Source organism: Phascolarctos cinereus, unplaced genomic scaffold (genome assembly GCF_003287225.1).
Source record: "Phascolarctos cinereus isolate Bilbo 61053 unplaced genomic scaffold, phaCin_HiC Scaffold_3;HRSCAF=262, whole genome shotgun sequence".
NCBI classification, from domain to species: Eukaryota; Metazoa; Chordata; class Mammalia; order Diprotodontia; family Phascolarctidae; genus Phascolarctos; species Phascolarctos cinereus.
Genome location: NW_027555736.1, coordinates 14449786 through 14469392, shown reverse-complemented (window position 1 = coordinate 14469392; position 19607 = coordinate 14449786). Strand labels below are relative to the sequence as shown.

Below are 19607 nucleotides of genomic sequence, written 5' to 3'. Positions count from 1 at the left end.
GTTTGCTGGATTATGCCTTTACCAATGTTAGACCTGAAGGCGCTAAGGAGCTCACTAAACTTTGAGAACCCTTTGTATCCCCCAGATATGGAGCTTACTTTGATGAAGGTTGAGTATGCTGTATTGAGATCCAAAGCCTGGCTTTAAATTCAGACTCTGATACTTAAGATCATAGATTTGGATTGAGAAGTAATTTGGGAACCCTTCAATTCACAGATGAGGAAATTAAGCTCCCAAAAGTTTATTGCCCCAAATCACAAACATTTAGTAAGCAGCACAACCCAATTTCTGACTCCAAATTCAGTAGTGCACCACATTGCCCCTTTTTATCTATGTGACCATTGACAAGTCACTTCTACAGTTAGGGCCTCAGCATCTTTATCTGCAAAATAAAGAGGCTAGAATAAATGATTTCTACAAGCTCTTTGAGACTGAAATCCTCTGATGCTAGATTAGTCTGTCATGGAACAGGAAGGAGAAGTAGAGGTCTGGATTCCCTTTAGCAGGTACATCCTCTTTAATGGGGTATAATGAGAGACCAAGGAATCATGCCTTTCTCCTTATGGATCATAAATTTAGAACCAGAAGATACATCAGTGAATAGCAAATCCAGTCTCCTCATTTTATAGATCAGGAAACTGAAGCCCTGACTTGGAGAATGACTTATACTAAATTGTACAAGAAGTAAGCATTGGGGGTGAGATTTGACTCCACAGGCTGTGTCTCACTTCATATCCCTAGAACATTCAAAACATTCTTTCCTGGAAAGGAGAAGGGTTGTCACCATAGATATGATGTGCTGTATGCTTCATTAACCAAACAGACTTTTGCACAGATGAAATGTGAGGAAGACTAATATTTTTCTAATTAGAAATAGGCAAGTGTAGGCTCACACTTCCTTAAAATAGATATAGATACTGACTTGAATGCAAAATGAAAATGGGAAATTAATGATTATTTTTATAATAAGCCATTTCTCAAATCATCCTTAATGAGAATGGATCTTTCCAATGGATTGGGCTGTGAACAAGTAACATTACACCTGTTAGTACTTCCCATTATTTCCTTCAAATCGAAACAACACAAGCTTTGTGGACCAATATCTGAATTAAACACAATATTTTGTTTTGGAAAGCTTTGTTAGAGTCAGCATTTAAGGAGTCAATACATCTGTCTCTTCTTTTCTGAAGAATGAACTGAGAAATCCCTAAAGTGATCTGAGATGTATGTCTTTTTAAAACTTATTCAGATGAACTACTAGACATAAATTTGGAACACTGGCATACTCAATTATAGAATCTCAGAAATCTGTGAACAAACAAGACTTGATTGTTTTCCCCCCTCTTCATTCATATTAAGGAGCAAGAAAACGAAAGAAGAGATGACTGATATATTTTTGGAGGGGGCATTTCCCATTACCCTAAAATTCAATGATAAAAGAGGATACAAAGGTCTTTTGTAATTTAAAAAAATGGGGAATTGAAGGAACATTTATGGTTCTTAAATTGAAGGCTGTGATTCCTAAAGGAACCAGACATGAAGGGAAGCAACATACATACATACATATATGTGTATATATAGATGTGTGTGTTTGTGTGTGTATGTATGTATGACATACACATACATACATGCATACTATATCTATCTATCTACATACTTTGGATTTGCTCCCTTTTCTCCATTCACACAGCCTCTCCCCTGGATTGAACCCTCATCTTAGCTCACCTGGACTAAAGAACTAGCCTATTGATTGGACACCCTTCTCTTGACCTCTCCACTCTTCTCTCTTTCCTCCACACAGCTGCCAAAGTGATATTCCATAAATTGGTCCATGTCACTCCTAATAGAAAATCTTCAATAATTCCTTATCAGCACTAGGATAGAATGGAAAATTTCCCATTTAGAATTTAAGGAGCCTGAGGGTCTGACTTCTGCCTGTCTTTAAGGCTAATTTCAATCTCTCATCTACACATTCTCTCTCCCAGGCAAAATGGCAAGCTTGCTGTGCCCTGGATGAGGCTACCCATCTCCTGCCTCTACCCTTTTCTACAAGCTGTCTCTCATGTCTATAATTGGGTCCCCTCTTCACCCCACCTCTTCCAATCTCCAGCTTCCTTAAAAAATTCCCCTGTGGGCTACCTCCTAAGCCAAGCATGTGCTGATTTCTCTCCCACCAATCCTTTTGTCCTTTCCCTCTTGAAATTACTGGCCTAATTTGATGTCCTTTGTATTTACTTATCTTTGTATTAGTTGTTTTCTCCTAGGAAGAAGGACAAAGAGTGATTTCATTTTTGCTTTGTATCTCCAGTATCTAGCACAGTTCTTTGCACACAGTAAATGCTTAATAAATATTTGCTGAATTGTTGGATTTGGGAGACATTGTCAAGTCAAGTAGAATGAAGAAAGCAGGAGATATTTTGACTATGTTCTTTTTAACTAAATTTGGTTTTTAAGAACCACCAATGGTCTGGACAAGGATTGATCATAGAGAGATGTGGATGGAGTATGTAATCTCCTCCCCACAGCAACACTTCCCCAAGAATGTTATCCCAAGTGATGGCTAATATCTGACATTGTGATATTGGACATTCATTTCATTTTACTAGGGGCTATACCCTGTGAGTTAAGTCCAACTGGAGGATAGTTAAGCATACTTTATGTCCATATGTCAAGGATTTGTGACTTCATCAGTGTGGATCACTGGCAGAATTCCTCCAAAACTGGTGATACCCATATATGACAATTGGTTCTATTTCAGGGTTTCCATGGCTAAAAATTGTAACATCTTAGGTCCATGTTGTTTAATCTCAATTAACTCAATAAGGGGTCTTCAGACAATGACACACCATCTTTGACCCTCAGTTTCTTCATATGCAGTCTGAGGAGGTCAGATTTGGTGGCCTGTAAGAGCCCTTCCAGTTCTATGCCTCTGATCCTCTGATGCATGAACTCAAAGGTTTCCAGCCTGACATAGTAACTGTCAGGGCTGAGACTTCATTGGTACAGCCTACATGAATACATACTTACTTCCATAGGCATGCTAAGTCCTAAGGTGAAACAGCATATGTCTCAAAATATTGTTTTGCTCCAAATGAAACAAAGTGAAAGATGTCACAAAGGAGTCATGCCAAGATATGACTATAGAATGACATTAAAGTTTCTTTAGCTTGGTACAGGTAGGATTTAAAACTGCAACACTGATATTACCTGGGCAGCTAAGAGCTATCATTTTTCCATCCACATTGAGGATGATGCAATAGGGACATGGCTGCCCCAAGAAGGATGTAGGTTATCTGGTAAGGATCATGTGATACTGAATCAAGGGCTTGGCTCATCTCTGAAAGGCTTCTACTCTAGAGATTTAGAGTGAAAGTATGACAAGTCTCTGGGATCAAAGGAGGAAAATCTCCAGGTATTCTAGAAATCTCATTATATCACATTAGAAAATAAAGATAAGATTGGTTTCAGGACAATAGATAAATAACAAAGATTTTTTTTAGGGCATTGGGAGTGCAGAAAAGAGGATAAAGGAAACTATATATTTTAACTATATTATATATATATATTTTATACTATAATATATTTAAACTATATGTTATATATTTATGAAATGCAATTCTATCTTCTCTACTGGCTGCTATATCCACGAGAGCGCAAAGTAATCTGGATTAAGAGTTTAAGGACATATAGTTAAATATCTCCTATGCTACTTACTACCTATACAACCTTGATCCTCCCCCTTTTGGGGCCTTAGTTTCATCATCTATAAAGTAACTGGGGAGAATGTGGTGACCTCTCAAATACCTTTAAGCTCTAGGTCACATCTACATTTTGTAACTGTTGGCCAATATACCAGTGCATACACAATCCTGGGAGGCAGCAGTTTGAATTAGACTAAAGGAGCATGTTATCTCTGATTCCCTTCTCTAATGGATCTTGGGGGCATGGAGTTCTACCCCGTACGATCTACAAGACTGTGCCATGGGAGGGCAAGGACTGACAGATACTAACAAGCTAGGAATATTTGGAGTATGGGCCCAGAAACAGAAATTCTGTCTGTTGTTGTGAAGTCCAGTTTGGCCAGGTAAGTTTAGAGAAATTCATGACCTCTGGCTCAATCCTTTCAGTTTACATATAAGGAAACTGAGACAGAGAAGAGATGTTACTTGCCCAAGTCCATACAGGTAGTAAATAGCAGTCTGGATTTGAACCCAGATTCTCTGACTCTAAAACTCAGTGTTCTTTGGGAAATGGGTACCTAAGAACAGTGGATGACCCTCCCACTTTCGGGATTGTGATTCTTCAGGAGTGGAGAGTTTGCACAGAGGAGCTGGACATCAGCAGACTTTCCTGAGTGCTGTGTAATTAGGCAATACTTGTTTGTTATTGTTTGGAGACATTCCTGGGAGCAACTTAAGATTAGCTCAAACCTATTTCTGCTCTGTCTTCTTGTTTGCTCTCTACCCAAGTGGTATGAAAGTGGTAGACAGCTACATGCTTCAGGACCAAGGGGGCATTGTGTGTATCTAGGGGAAGCATTAGCTGTGGAACTTGCCTACTGGGGAGTCTGATGGCAGCAACAGAGAAAGTACTCAGGATGAATCACTTTTCTGAAAAGGCTACCTCAAAACAAGAATTTTCCTGTGGCAAGAAACGATGGCAAATGCTAGCAGTTTGCAGAGCAGCTTCTGGGCCTGTGGCATAGCAGTGTTTTTAGTAACTGCCCTCATTAATATTCTTCACACTTCTGTAAGAACATCAGTGTTTGTGATGGGAATTGAGAAGGAGGGCTAAGAGAATGAGAAGTTGAGTTTGATGCAGCACTGGGAGTCAGCATAGGGGCCAAACCTCATGATTGCGGGGGGGGGGGAGGGAGTGCCTTAAGAAGCATAAACATATCAGGGCCAGAATTGAAATCAAAATCAGTAACGTAGAAATACCATGAGTCTTGGCAAACCATGTGAGCTGAGTTTCTATGTTTTGTGGCTTAGAGACACACGATATCAATTAACCATTTATTATCAATCAAGTATTCATTACTGTGTTCCAGGCATTGTGCAATGATTGCAGTTTTAGATAAGGATATGAATCCTTAAGAACATCCTTAAAGGCATGTAGGTGACATAGTAGAGAGAGTACTGGGCCTGGAATCAGGAAGACTTATCTTCAGGAACTCGAGTTTGGCCTCAGACAGACACCTGATAGCTGTGTGACCCTGAGCAAGTCACTTAGCTCTGTTTGCCTCAGTTTTCTTATCTATAAAATGATCTGGAAAAGGAAATGCCAAACCAATTTAATATCTTTGACAAGAAAACCCCAAATGGGGTCACAAAGAGTCAGACACAGCTGAACAACAAGGATCCTTAGGCATCTTAAGAGGTGAGGTAGAATATTAAATATAGAACTTGGCACTGGAAGACTTTTTTAAAATCCCGCCCCAGCTATTTACAAGCTGTATGACACTGAGCTAGTGATTTCATCTTCCCGTGCCTTTGTTTCCTCATTTGCAAAATGAGGGAGTTAGACTTGGTTGCATGCAGGTTCCTTCTAGTTCTAAATCCATGACCCAGTGGATAGCATGCCAGATTTGGAGTCAGTAAGTCTCCTCAGCCCTTTACTATGTGCCTGTAGATAAGTCACTTCACTTCTTTCTCTCCGACCTCCAGCTCCCCATCTGTAAAATGAGGACAGTAGAAACACCCACCTTCCAGGCCTGTTGTGAGGATTACATGAGATAATGTTTATAAAGCACTTTGCAAAACTTCAAGTACAATATGAAAGTGAATTATTATTATTATTATTATTATTATTATTATTATTATGGTGGTGGTGGTTATTAATTGCACATAATGGGTTATATAGTATAAGTCACAACTTTACATAACCTAAACCTTCCCAGTCATCACCCATGAGTACTCAATGTAGTAACTTCTAGTGTCTGCTAAGAAGTAGACACAATCAACTTTTCCTCTCATAGAATCTTGGAGTTGGAAGGCCTTCAGAACACATCTAGTCTTGACCATGCCTAAATAGAGACCCCTTCTGCCACATCCCCCCCCCCACCAAGGGTTACCCAACCTTTCTTTGATGACCTTTAAGGTAGAGGAACCTAGCACTTCTTCAATTGATCCACTTCGAGGCAGCTCTACTTGTAAGAAGCTTTCCATATTTCAAGCCACCATGTTGAGTACTCTACAGAATGCTCCTACCTGTATTCTATGGAGCTAAACAAGACAATCTAAAACCTCTTCTACACAAAAGCCTTTCACATGGTTGAAGACAGCTATCAGGCTTTTGCCTCCATGCCCTCTCTTCCCCACCAATAACTCTTTTCTCTCTAGGCTAAATGCTCCCCCTCCATTCCTCTCATTCATCCATGGTCTTGAGGTACTTCACCATCCTGGTTGTCCTTTGCACGATGATCTATAGCTTCTTAATGTCCTTCTGAAGATGTGGCACCCAAGACAGAACCCAATACCCTAGATGTGTTCAGACAAAGGCAGTACACAACGGGATCTCACTGTCCCAGTCCCAGTCCTATCCCTCTCTTAGTGAAGCAACTTATTTTTTCTTATTTGATTTTTGCTGGCCATAATGCAGCTGTTGAATCCTACAGCCCTATCCCTGGGTGCTGTCCCTCTCTTCATGCAGTCTCTTATTCCATTATCTATTTTTAACAACCATATAACACTGTTGACACCTACTAAGCTTGCAATCTACTAAAACTCCAAATTGTTTTCCCCAGGAAAACCACTGTATGACCACACCTCCCCCACTGACACTTTACATTGAGGTGTATGCATGAATATTCCCCCAAGCGCATTTCCTCCCATTTGGTTTGCCTAGTGTTTTTCTTTGTCAAGATTTTATTCTATCTCAACTTTTTCTTCCATTCTGTTGGCTATTACTCCTAGCTTTGTGATCCCTGAACTGTCCATAGGTACCAACATCAGGGATAAAATTCTCAGTAAGTCCTTTTTCATGGTAGCCAAGAATAGAAAACTAGGGACAGGGCACCTTTCATCAATTGGAGAATAGCTGAACAAATTGGGATACAGGAATGAAATGGAATACTATTGGGTTGTTTAAAACATGAAGAAAGGAATGGTTTCCTAGATAAACTAGGAAGGCATTTATGAACTGATTCAGAATGAAGATACATGGAGAACAGGGAGAGCAATGTGCAAAGAAATGGCAACATTGTGATGAAAACCAACTGTGAAGGACTTAAGATCAACACAATAACCAGCTGTAATTCCAAGGTACTGATGATAATACACTCTACACATCTCCAGTAGAGAGGTGATGGACTCAGGGTCCAGAAGGAGACATATATATATATACACACACACACACACATACATACACACATATATATGCATATATATATATACATACATACACACATATATATGTATATATACATACATACATATATATGTATATATATACACACATATATACACATATATATGTATGTATATGTATGTGTGTATATATACACATGTATGTATATGTACGTATATGTGTGTGTATATATACATATGTGTATATATGTATATGTGTGTGCATATATACATATATATGTATATGTATATATATTTTTTTTTTTTCTTTTTTCTGACGTGGCCTTTGGGAATTAGTTTTCATTGAGGAGCGTATCTACTACACTTATTTTCCACTACAGGGACTAAGTGAGAGAAGTAAAATAACATTGTATTAATTTTGAAAATAAAGTTAAAAAGCCATTTTTCATCAGAAAACAAGAAATTCAAGTCTAAGTAGGCCACGGGACTGGCCCACTGGGGCAACATTGCATGACAATTTGCTTGATATTCATCAAGCGTATACAAACAGTAATTAAAACTTTTAAAAAAAGAGACAAAGGCCATATGATGATTGTGTTGTATTATTTGCAATAAAAAAAGGAGTGATAGAATATGTAGGAAATCTGAATTATCAAATACTTAACGTGATTCTTCTTATTTTTTCTCATTGAAATGGAATAGTACAACTGGCCATCATAACAAGATGCTCATTTTTAGAATTTCATCACTTTATTAGCACAGTCCAGAATACTCAAATTGTGTACTTAACATTCGTTGTGCATGTGAGAGGCCATGCAAAAAGAAGAAGGAAAGAAAAAAACACAAAAATGAGTAGAATGGTAAATATTCTGGTTCGAGAAGGAATATGCTAACTTCCATTTCTCTCTATTATTTTCTGTGAGGATGCCTGCCTTGTTAAATCATTTGCAGGAATTGATTTTCAATAGAGATTTAGGATGCATCTTTAATGTTCATCTGCATTAAGTGTATGACAGAGAATGGGGGAGGGGTGGAGCTGCAGCAACTACAGTGGAAAAATGCAGGTAAAAATATGACTGATAAATTTGGGAGAAACCAAGCTCATAGATCATCTGGAGGCCTAAATATTGGGACTGCTGCTAAAGCAAGTCATGCAAATTAAAAATATAATTCTTAGTTGGCTTCTGTTTTCTGAGTTCATTATAATAACTACCATTGCTCCCTTCTCGGGTTACATTTTTTCCCCCAGAATACATTTATATGACACTAAGGTGCAGTCTAATTATACAGAAAAGGAAACAGGAACAAAAAAGATATAGGCCTCCTCTGAAGGAGAGGTAACATTATGTAATTCAGAGAGCACGGGACTGGAAGTCAGAAGATCTGGTCTGGTCAAGAGTCTTGGCTCTGTAGTTCATTCATTCACTGTTTGACCTGAGGTAAGTCTTTTAACCTCTCTAGGACCCAGTTTTCTTACCTATGAAATGAGTAGAGGGCCATTTCTTCCATCAACCAATCTGAGTTGTTGGAAAGGTTCAATGAGATATGACTGTTCAGGAACATTGGTTAATTTCCTTGGAAGGTTCATTGTTTGCCTTTTTTAAACTTCAGGGTTGAAGAGTGAATATTTCCAACCTAGTCATTTCTTAGAATAATATAAATTTAAAATAACCTGAAGGTCAGGGAGAAGAAGACACTGTGAAAATCCTAAACATGGTCTCCAGACATACAGTTTCTGCTGACGATTTCCTTTTGGACCATGATGAGAACCCATCTACCAGTCATACCATTTCAATGTAAACATAGAGTGGGCAAAAATGATTTTTGCTTTTGTCTTCAAGTCCTAGGTCTCTGGTAGAGAATCGAGGTCCCTCTACCCTTTTTTGCACTTGACTTATGATTATTATTAGAGGGATAAATTCCCTTCATCAATGCAGATCAGCAACTTATAATAATAGTCTTAGAGGGCACCTGGGCCAATGATGAGGGAAGTGACTTTCCCAGGATGAGACAGCTCAGAAGTGGCAGAGGTGGGGCTCTTCTTAACTATCAGGATGTCTCTTTATTGCGTGCATGTGTGCATGTGCATGTGTGTATATGTACGTATATGTATGTGAGCACATATGTGTATATGTATACTTATGTGTACACATGCATATATACACTATACACATATGCATATATACATACAAATAAAATATGTACACATGTATAGTGTATGTATATGTGTGTACACACACATATATATGCATAGGTACTGTGGGGGGGAGCTTCCTGCTACATAACAGGTACTTTAGATAAAAATGGACTTAACTGATTCCAATGGCTAAACAATTCACTGGAAATACCATTGTCCCTTAAGTAGGTGCAATGTTTTTGGAGATGCACAATGAGTAGGTTCCAAAAATCAATATTCCATTGCTTGGGCTCTCAACCAGACCCATACAATCTCAGGACTGGTCATAATGGCCCACTAACTTATTTAGTTTCTATGAGTATGACTAAGAGAAGGACTGTCACTTCATGTGCAATAGCAGGGGTAAGATTGGAGAGTTATAATGGGTGCTTATTGGACACCTAGACTTTTTCATCCCAAGGTATCTGGAATGCTTCAAGTCCCATGCAATGTCACTGAGGGGCCTTGGTTCTGGCCTCCATTATTTCCAGTTAGCATGAGCCCTGGAGGATGCTATCATTAGTCATCTGATTAAATATTAGACCACCATTCTCCTGTCAGTAGCAACTGTATATGGAAATTGGGAAATTTATAAAAGTTGAAGCAGACACCAAATAAATTAGCTACATGAAATGTTCTGATAGAAAATATTAACTTCAAATCTTTGGATTCCCTGATACTGCCAGGAAAAGGAAGAAAGAAAGCCACAAACAGCCTGTGCATCTTTTAGCAAATAAATGTTGGGTAAATCTTGCATTGTTCAAGGACAAAGCTGAGATTAATTGACAAGTGATTTCATTAGGCTCATTTTAATAAGAATGTCCCAGGTACAAACTTCATTGGCTACCGGAACCCTTGGAAAGGTAATTCCAGTCTCTGTCTCTCTCTGTCTCTCTCTGTCTCTCTCTGTCTCTCTCTCTCTCTCTCTCTCTCTCTCTCTCTCTCTCTCTGTCTCTCTGCATTTTCTTTAAGTCAAAGGCCACCTTGCAAGGGGTAGATGGTTACCTGGCAAACCATAAACTATTATGGGCAAAGGTTCTCTCAATTATGAAGTTACTGGCTCTCTTGAGAATGAATGAAGCACATAATCTGTACTGATTTCTCTGTGGAGATGGCATGATGCAGCATACCATTGATTAGTTCGGAAGCAAAAGGGCTAGGATTCAGATCCTAACCCAGATACTCTCCCCTTGTGTGACATTAGAGAAGTTAATACACCTCTCTGGGCTTCCGCTTCATCTCATGAAAATTGAAAAGGTTGTCCCAGATGACCTGGGAGACACATCTAAAATTATGAGCTTGTCATGACATGGTTATTTCCAAGTCTCTGAGGGTAGGGGTAGTTTTGTCTTATATCCCTGTGCCTAGCACATAGTACGCATTTCAAAGCACCATAGACCTAGAGCTTGGATTGGGAACTTGCAGCCTCAAGGCCACATGTGGCCCTCTAGGTCCTCAAGTGTGGCCCCTTCACTGAATCCAAACTTCACAGATCTGTGGCCTTGAGGCTGTGGGTTCCGTACCCCTAACTCAAAGCTTGCATAGACTTCATAGACCATCTAGCCCACCCCTCTCATTTGACAGAGGAGGAAACTGAGGTCTGGAGAGTTTGTCATTTATTCAAGGTCATGAAGAAAATAGACATCAATGGTGGCAATTAAAGCCAAGTCCTCTGTCTCAGTCAGGTTTTCTCTTACTGTGCCATTCCGCCTTCTCTAAATGCTGCTTGTATGAATAAAGGAATTCTGAACTGTATCATAGGAAATGATTTCATTTTGCTTCCAAAGGAGGGCAATACTCACCTCCTTCAGCCCTCATCACCACACTCAACCTGACCTCCCTCAAAATAAAGAGTTTTGTGGATGGAAGATGTTTAATATTTCAGATCAATAATAGGGGCTTCATCTAATTAAAGAAATTGAACTCAGGATTAAGGGATAATAAGAATCTTTGTGAGTCTCCTTCATATTATTCAGCTGACTCTTACTCTTTTTCTTCATTCAGCAGGAAGCTTTGTCATGGGGAATTTGCCATACATAACTGCTTGGAAAATGGACCAGCTATGTCTTTATGGATAGGTTGTTGGAAGAAAAACTAAGGTGGTGATCCATTCTGTGCTGAGCCAACACTCATCTGTGTTTTTGAAATATGTTTTTGTTTTGAAAGAAACTTTGAGTGCCTCCCCACTGTTCTATGTCAATTTTCATAGGATTATAATTCCACCTATCTCTCAGGATTGTTCTGAGTGTCAAATGGGATTATGTTGTTTGTTTTGTTTTGTTTTACAAAAAGCTTTTCAAAAAATGTTTTCCTACTTCATAGTATTTTTTCCAATTAAATGTAAAGATAGTTTTTAACATTCACTTTTATAAGATTTTGAATTCCAATTTTTTCCCTTCCCCTCCCTCTTCTCTCCTGCCCAAGATAGCAAGCAATCTGATATAGGCTCTACATATGCAATAATATTAAATATATTTTCACATTAGTCATGTTGTAAAAAAAAGAATCAGAACCAAAGGGAAAAACAAACGGGATTATATTTTAAAATGCTTAGCACAGTGCTTGGCACTAAGCAGGTGCTTAATAAATATTTCTCCCCTTCTTCCCCTTTCCTTCTAATTGGAAGGGACCTAGAATTCGCTCAGTATGATTCCTCATCTTACAGTACATACAATGGAGGCCCTAAAGCTCAAATGACGTTCCTGAGATCACACAGCTGGTGGGGGCCTAATGTGGGATTCTTCCCCAGGTCTTCCTGACTCCAAGTCCAGCTCTCTAGTCATTATACCACACTGCCTCTCCAGTGATCAGTCTCCTGTCCAAGGCTCTCCCTTTCAGGTACCTCATCCAAACCAGTGACAGCAGCGTTCAGTACCGGGAAGCACGGCTTCTGCTTACTCCGCTGACCCGCTTGTTACCAGGGCAAGTAAGGCGGGACGCTACAGCTGAGGCGCGGAGCAGCCAAGAAGACGCGCAATCCCAAAGGAAATGAAGACAACACCCTACCTTTTCAAAAACTCCATATACTCTGTGTGCTTGATGAGGCCCGTCCTCATCATTATCGTCTGAAAACATTGTCGATCAATGGCCCAGAGTTTCACATTTACAAGAGCTGGAAAAAACACAAAACAAAACAGGGAAGATTCAATTAGCAAATTTCCTCAACGAACTACCTCTGGCAACCAAGATTAGTTACAAGAGAGTAGGCACGTGATTGGCCTTCCCTACACATTTTGAAGCATGCATCAGAATGCTCTGCTCCTTCCTGAAAATCCACGGTGTATTACAAGTGAGAAACTGTTTTTAATTGAATGTACCGACATCATTGCCCACGATGGGGAGGGGTCTACAGTGACGGAGCTCATATGGGGCAGGGGCTTAGTGCAATATAATGTATTTCCAAAAAGTGATATGAAAGAAATCACAGAGTGAGAGGGTCAGAGGTTCTAAGGAATATCCCATAGAACAGTAACTATACTGAAGGTTATTAAATCATTCAGCATGGAGGATTTTCAACTGGAAAAGGTAGGGAACTTATTTTGAGGTATAGGGGATAACTCAACATTCATATTATGGAAATAATGATTAAGCAGCCTCTTCTTCAAAAAGCTCGATTTTTGTCTTTTTTTTTTAAATAAACTACAATCTGTGCCCAAAGCTATCTTCTTACGTCATTTATAGGAGATACTCAGAGACTTTAGCACTCCAGTGGCTAAGTGGTCTTAAAAGTGTGCCCATTCTTTCCAGTGATAACAATAGCAATCTGTCCTTGCTTGAGCACCCTAGGTGACCCTTGTCTATGCCTTTTCATAAACACTGCCACAATGGACCTATGAGTGTGCTTGGGAGGGATAGTTCTCTTTATATCTGAAGGATGTTGGCGAAACACGTGAACAACCATAAGTTATCCTTTGCTCTCCCCATATGACAAGGTTACCCTCTTTTAATGCTCATAAATTTATTTTATAAATCTCTTTTATTATCATAGTTTATATATGAGGAAATTGAGGCTAAGCCGTGAATAACTTACCTATCATCTAACCCAAATTTTGCATTGGGATAACAGGAGAACATTTTGCTGTCTTTCTTCTGTTAAAGAATATTACTAACTTCGGAGTATAAACAAAGCATGCGTGAAGAGATATAGGAAGCCAGGAAGACAGATAGCCCATTTCTCAGCTCATGTCACTGTGGCAGATATATCCAAACAAATCTCCCTGCCAACAATCCTGTATACAAACTACTCCACTAGATTAAAGTAGGCAGTTTACCTAGAGAAGTAGGGTAGGAGCCAGGAGAAAGACTTAGTAGGCAGGACAGGAGAAGGGCCCAGGAGCTAGTTCTCAATTCACAGCTTTTAGGCTGGGTCTTAACTAAAGGCTATGGTGGGGGGTTGGGCAGGAAATGAGAGGAGACAGGTCAGTTTTCAGGCACAGTATCTCTTTAAATGGCGGTGTCCCCTGATTTGAGTTTAAGATTGCTTAGTACTTATGGGACTGGAAGATGACTTATCTCTGGTCATCTCTTTACCAGAGGAAAATGATCCTTAGGGACAAGTTTGGACAAAATTCAAGGCATATACATATATATATATATATACACTTACATATGCATATACACATACACATATATACGCCTATATGTCTGTATATATGGATTATGTATATATCTACATGTGTATATATAAATTTTAATATGTGCCAGGCATATACTAACCACTTCATAAATACTTTGTTTTATTCCCCCAACAACCCTAGGAGGTAGACCATATTATCATTTCCATTTTGCAGATAATGGAACTGAGGCAGACAGAGGTCAAGTGGCTTTCCTAGAGTTGCATAATTGGTAAGCATCTGAGGCCAGATTCGAATTTCAGTCTTTCTGACTCTCTATCCACTGTTCCACTTAGTTGCCTCTATTTTGTGACCTTTGAAATCTTTGAGACACCCTGTATAATCTCTTTTGCTTCCCTAGAGCAATTCTTGGAATGCCTCTTTACAAAATATAAGAAAGAAAAATTAAGTGACCTTTGACATAGGGATCATAGAATTTGAGATGCATTTGGAAGGGACCTTGGAATGACCTATTGGACACTGAGTTCACAACTTTGTACATGAGGAAACCAAGGCTCATTGTGACTATCTGAAGTGACTAGGGCAGGTACCATATGAGTATGTACTCCTCCCCCACCCCCATCATGTCTAGAAACGTGCCTTTCATTTTGGTCCAGAGCCATGATTCCCTTAGTGAGGGGAACTTCCATTACTCATCATCTTCTGCTAGCACAGATTAGCACTTCATTTGTAACCTGGAAGCTTAGACCTGGGACCCTAAGTATCAATAGCCCAGGGCCATAGAGTCAGTATATATGAGAATCCAGGATTGAGCCTGTGTCTTCCATACTCTAAGGCTGACACCCCAGCCATCATGCCAGACTCCTTCTGAATGTTTCACACATAGTAGGCATTTAACAATGGTTGTTGACTTTTTTCAATAACTGATTACGAGGATGATTTGACAAAATCCTTAGGGCAGGCTTAGCGGACTCTTCCATATCATATTAAGATGATGAGACAGAACTTATCTGCCTTCATAATTCATGTCACGCCCCAGTGCCTCCCTGTGAAAAATGCATCCTGCTCTACAATATCATTAGCTTCCCTTTCAATGTGCCATTGAAATGACTCTAAATTTGTCTCTTCTTCATTGGACAGAGAGATTGTCAGATGATGACTCCAGCTTAATGGTCGTGTAAATGTCCTGATGACCTTGGGCAGGATGCCCAAACTTTGCTTTGGGTTTGGCAAAAGGGGCCATGACTCAAGTCACTATAGGATAGTCACGCATAACTAACATTCGCCTTGTCCCATGGTCAAATGATAGCTTTGTTGGCTGTGACTAAAGGATTTGTTTCTGCGTACCATTGCTAAAAGTCAAGAGGGCTATTATCTTCCTAACTGGAAAGAGGAAAACACTTTAAATGAGCTTCATGTTGATCCTTGATAACAAGGGGCTGGTTCATCTCAGTGGGGTAGGATGGGCTGGTAGAAGTAGCTACTTCAGAAATAAAATCCCTGAGACTGTATTAAAAATAATAAAAATTACCACCATAGCCTAACATTTAGGTTGGTAGATCACTGCTTTCTTTGGCAGTCCATTTCCTTTTCGTTAAATTATGTACCTCAAAATCTATGTCATTTTCTCAGGATCAGATCATATTCTATTCTTTTTTTTTTCTTTTGTGAAAACACGTAGATGTGATCAGTGCTTTGACATCTCTAGAACACTGTGCCCCTTAAGAAGAACCCCCCAGCCAAAGAAATTAGCAAGATCTCATTTACAGCATGAATAAGATCTGACAGAAGAAACAAAAGCTGAATAAGGAGGAGAAAAAGAAAGAGGGCAGACCTGGATTCTGGCCTTAAGCTTCCCACTGGGCAAATTCATCTGCCTTCTCTGGCTCCAGCTTCTGAGAAATATAAAGTGGGCAGCAGTATGGTGAATATGAGAAGTGCAAACCTCATTGACTTCAAATAAAAGGACAGTGAGACCTGGAGAGGCTAGGTCACAAGTCTTAGAAGCATAAAGTAGAGAATGTTTCCAAAGTAATGTCGTTTTATTCCATTCAAGTATCATGAATATATTATGTTCTGCGCATAGGATGTTAAAAGCCAGGAGGACCAGTGGGGGTCCAGCCAGGAGCAAATAGAACTCCCTCCCAAGCCCCTCAGGGCACACTCTCTCTTCAGGAAGAACCACGTGGTTCTTATGCCATCACAGATTCTGAAGTACTGAGTCCCAAATGGTGGCATAGGCAAAAGATTTGCAATATGTGTTCAATACTACATTTATTTTCCATAATTACAAAAACATATTAAAGGTACTTTAATCCCTTTGGGAGAAAAACTGTCACTCATCACGGTATCAATAACTTTTGTTCAGAGTATGAAAATCCCAAATGCTCCCAAATGCATTCTCAGAACTTAGTGCATACTTCGAAGAACTTGGAATGAGGGTGAGGCCCTTAGAAGGCCTTTCCAAAGTTTTTGCTGTGCCAGCACAGCCTTTAAGAACCCGGCTCCCTTCCAGAAGGTAGGGAGGCATGAGAGGGGAATCCACATTCAAAACGAAATTTTAAAAATCATATTCTTGATTAATTTCAGCAGAAAAAGACAACTTGACATTATGGTAATATGGTAGCTAATTGGAATCCCCATTCTTCAAGATATATATTATATCCATGATCTTTGTTTGACATTTATCCAACAAATGTCACTGAATATGATACACAGCTCCCAAAGTTAGGAATTTTCTAGTACTTACTGTATGGTCAGTATATTCCATAGTCTATTTCTAGTGAAATTATTTAGGACTACAGGTCATGAAGGATGGGGCGTAACAGAATGGCCTGAGATATGATTCACTGAAGGAACTCCCAAACTGATGAAATCAAAGGTCCCTTTGAATGTTTTTGACTTTCATAATTAATTGTTCAATTTCTAGCCTTCTAGTTGTTGTAGTCTCTGAGTTCAGACCCCTGTTTCTCATTCGTACTCTAAAGGCTGCAGTAACTACACATGCACACACACATTTGTATATCTCTATATGTATGTATGTGCATGTTATAGATATGTTGTAATATGAAATACCCCTCATTTTCCAGTTCCTTTTATGTATTAACTTCCTCCATTAGTGAGTATGTTTACATTGACGACGTAGATGGTATTTCCGTTTGTATTTGTATTTTCAGTGCTAAGCACAGTGCTTGGCACATATTCAGCACTTTACTTTAAACATATCTACACATATATGCACATTAATGTACACTCAGGCTTATTCAAACACGTGGGAGCTCAGACTTCTGTTTTGGAGAAAGCACGTTTTCTTACCTTGTCAGAAGATGCATGTGAGCGGACTGGTATTTGTGGAAATGTTAAAAAGGCATGATGAAAACTAAGGGAAATTGTGAAGCTGCTGGCCAGGGAGTCTCCCTGGAGAACTTTATGTGGGAGTGATGATTTCTCAGGACCTTTCCAACAGGGACCAAAATGGACTTTATTTGCTGAGATGACTAAATCAAAACACATTTTATGGACTTGTAAAAAATAAATCCACAGCCTCTTCTTACAGTGCCATGTTTAGATTACAAAAAAAAAATCAATTATAAATGACAATTAACCTTCACTCCCAACCATTGAAGGCTCCCTGACAATTTTCTAGGGTGAATTGGTATCTGCTAACTTCAGGGGCTGTAAGTGAGGGTACTTCTAGTGTGATAGAGTACCAGTCCCAGATCCCTGTTAGTCACTATGTAACTCACTAAAAAAAAAAGTAAAAGAGATTCAGTTGACACTGACTTTAAGTTTCTTTTCTTTTTTCTTTCTTTCTTGCTTTTTTCTCCCTTCCTTCCTTCCTTCCTTCCTTCCTTCCTTCCTTCCTTCCTTCCTTCCTTCCTTCCTTTCTTTCATTTTCTTCCTTCCTTCCTTTCTTTTCCTTCCTTCCTTTCTTTCATTTTCTTCCTTCCTTCCTTTCTTTTCCTTCCTTCCTTCCTTCCTTCCTTCCTTCCTTCCTTCCTTCCTTCCTTCCTTCCTTCCTTCCTTCCTTCCTCCTCCTCCCTCCCTCCCTCTCTCTCTCTCTCTCTCCTCTCTCTCTCTCTCTCTCTCTCTCTCTCTCTCTCTCTCTCTCTCTTTCTTTCTTTCACTATTCAATTCTCTACCTCCTCTTCTGCAGTAATATGAATCTACAGAGTCAACCACCTTTATATGCCTGCTACATCTCAGACACAGTGCTAAGCATTTGTTAGACAAAGAACGGGAAAGCAAATAAACAAAAGACAAATCTCTGCTCACAGTTCAACTTACCAAACAAATGTATTAAGTATCTCCTCCACGCTAGGTGCTATGTCATAACACTTTCTATTTTACTTCTGTGCTTTTCTATGGGATAAGGGCCAATGGTGTGTTTCCTCTCTGAACTAAAACTAGAATTCTTGCCATGTTGATGGTCTTTGTCTGCTCTTGCTTTCTTCACTTTTTCAGACCAGTCAGTAACTGACCTTCACTGAATTTTGACTACAGCCTCTGGAGTTCCATGAGGTTTTATTGTTTAGCCAAGCCACATATCTGGGGAAGGCAGTGGACAGGGCAGAAATCCTCTCAAACTCCTATCTCTAAATTTGAGACACAGATGGTATCAATTCAGGCAAAAAAAGGATGACATAATTTATTTCCCAGATTTTGAGCCATATGCTGGCCTCCATCATTGCTCAGAGCATTTCAGATTCGGCTATGTAGCCTTCCTTGCTCGAGGAAGGGAGATTTCAGCTCCATGGAAAGAGAAAACAAACATATCAAAAATGAACACCTTCAAAGTGGACTGCCCAATCTGAGGAGAGAGTGGATTCCTGTTCATGAAGATCTTAGAGCAAGGACTGAATGACTACTTTCAAGGATGCTCATGATAGCTGACTTCTGCATCACTTAGGGAGTTAAGGCTCATAAATCATCACATTATACAGATACTATCTGATCTGTATTGTAATACATCTCACAAGAGCCTTGTCAGGTGCGATTATTACTTCTAAATTCTGTTTTGCTTTTTTATTTGTTTTACTTCTAAATTCTGGATGAACAAAACAGACTCAGAAAGTTTATTAGAAGATTGTCTAGGACCACCAAGTTGATAAGATTTGAATTCAGATACCTGACTCCAAGCCTGGCATTTCATCTACTGCTCCTCAGTCAGGAATGGGGTAGAGCTCAAACCTTTGAGATTCTTTGATTCTATAATTCTGGATCGATCACTTCCATAATAAAGATAGGGCTCAAAGGAATGGAAGAGACCTTGAGAGGTCAGCCAGTCTATAATGCCCTTCCCATTTTGTGCGTCATATGCTAGTACACTGTCTACCCTTATTTAAGCATGTTCTAGGACAAATGATTAGTAATTAGGAAAGGCCATTTGCCAGGGACAGTGCAGCTGGAGATGAGGAGTTTTACTGCCTTACAGATGTTCTAACTCTAATAGCATGCTGGATGAATTTTAACCTTTTTAGCATAAAGAATTATCTATTGAAAGATACATATTTTCCCAACGAGATAGGGTGTTATAATGTGCACAGTAAA

General features: G+C 39.4%; 1 protein-coding gene across 2 annotated transcripts in view; it reads right to left on the bottom strand.

Annotated features, from left to right (window-relative positions):
* Positions 1–19607, bottom strand: part of PRKG1 (protein kinase cGMP-dependent 1) — a 1361110-nt gene that overhangs the window by 460165 nt on the left and 881338 nt on the right. For both annotated transcript variants that reach the window (XM_020974951.2, XM_020974950.2), the window contains exon 4: positions 12490–12595. In XM_020974951.2, the coding sequence (XP_020830610.1) occupies positions 12490–12595 (106 nt within the window). The remainder of the gene's footprint in view (positions 1–12489; positions 12596–19607) is intronic.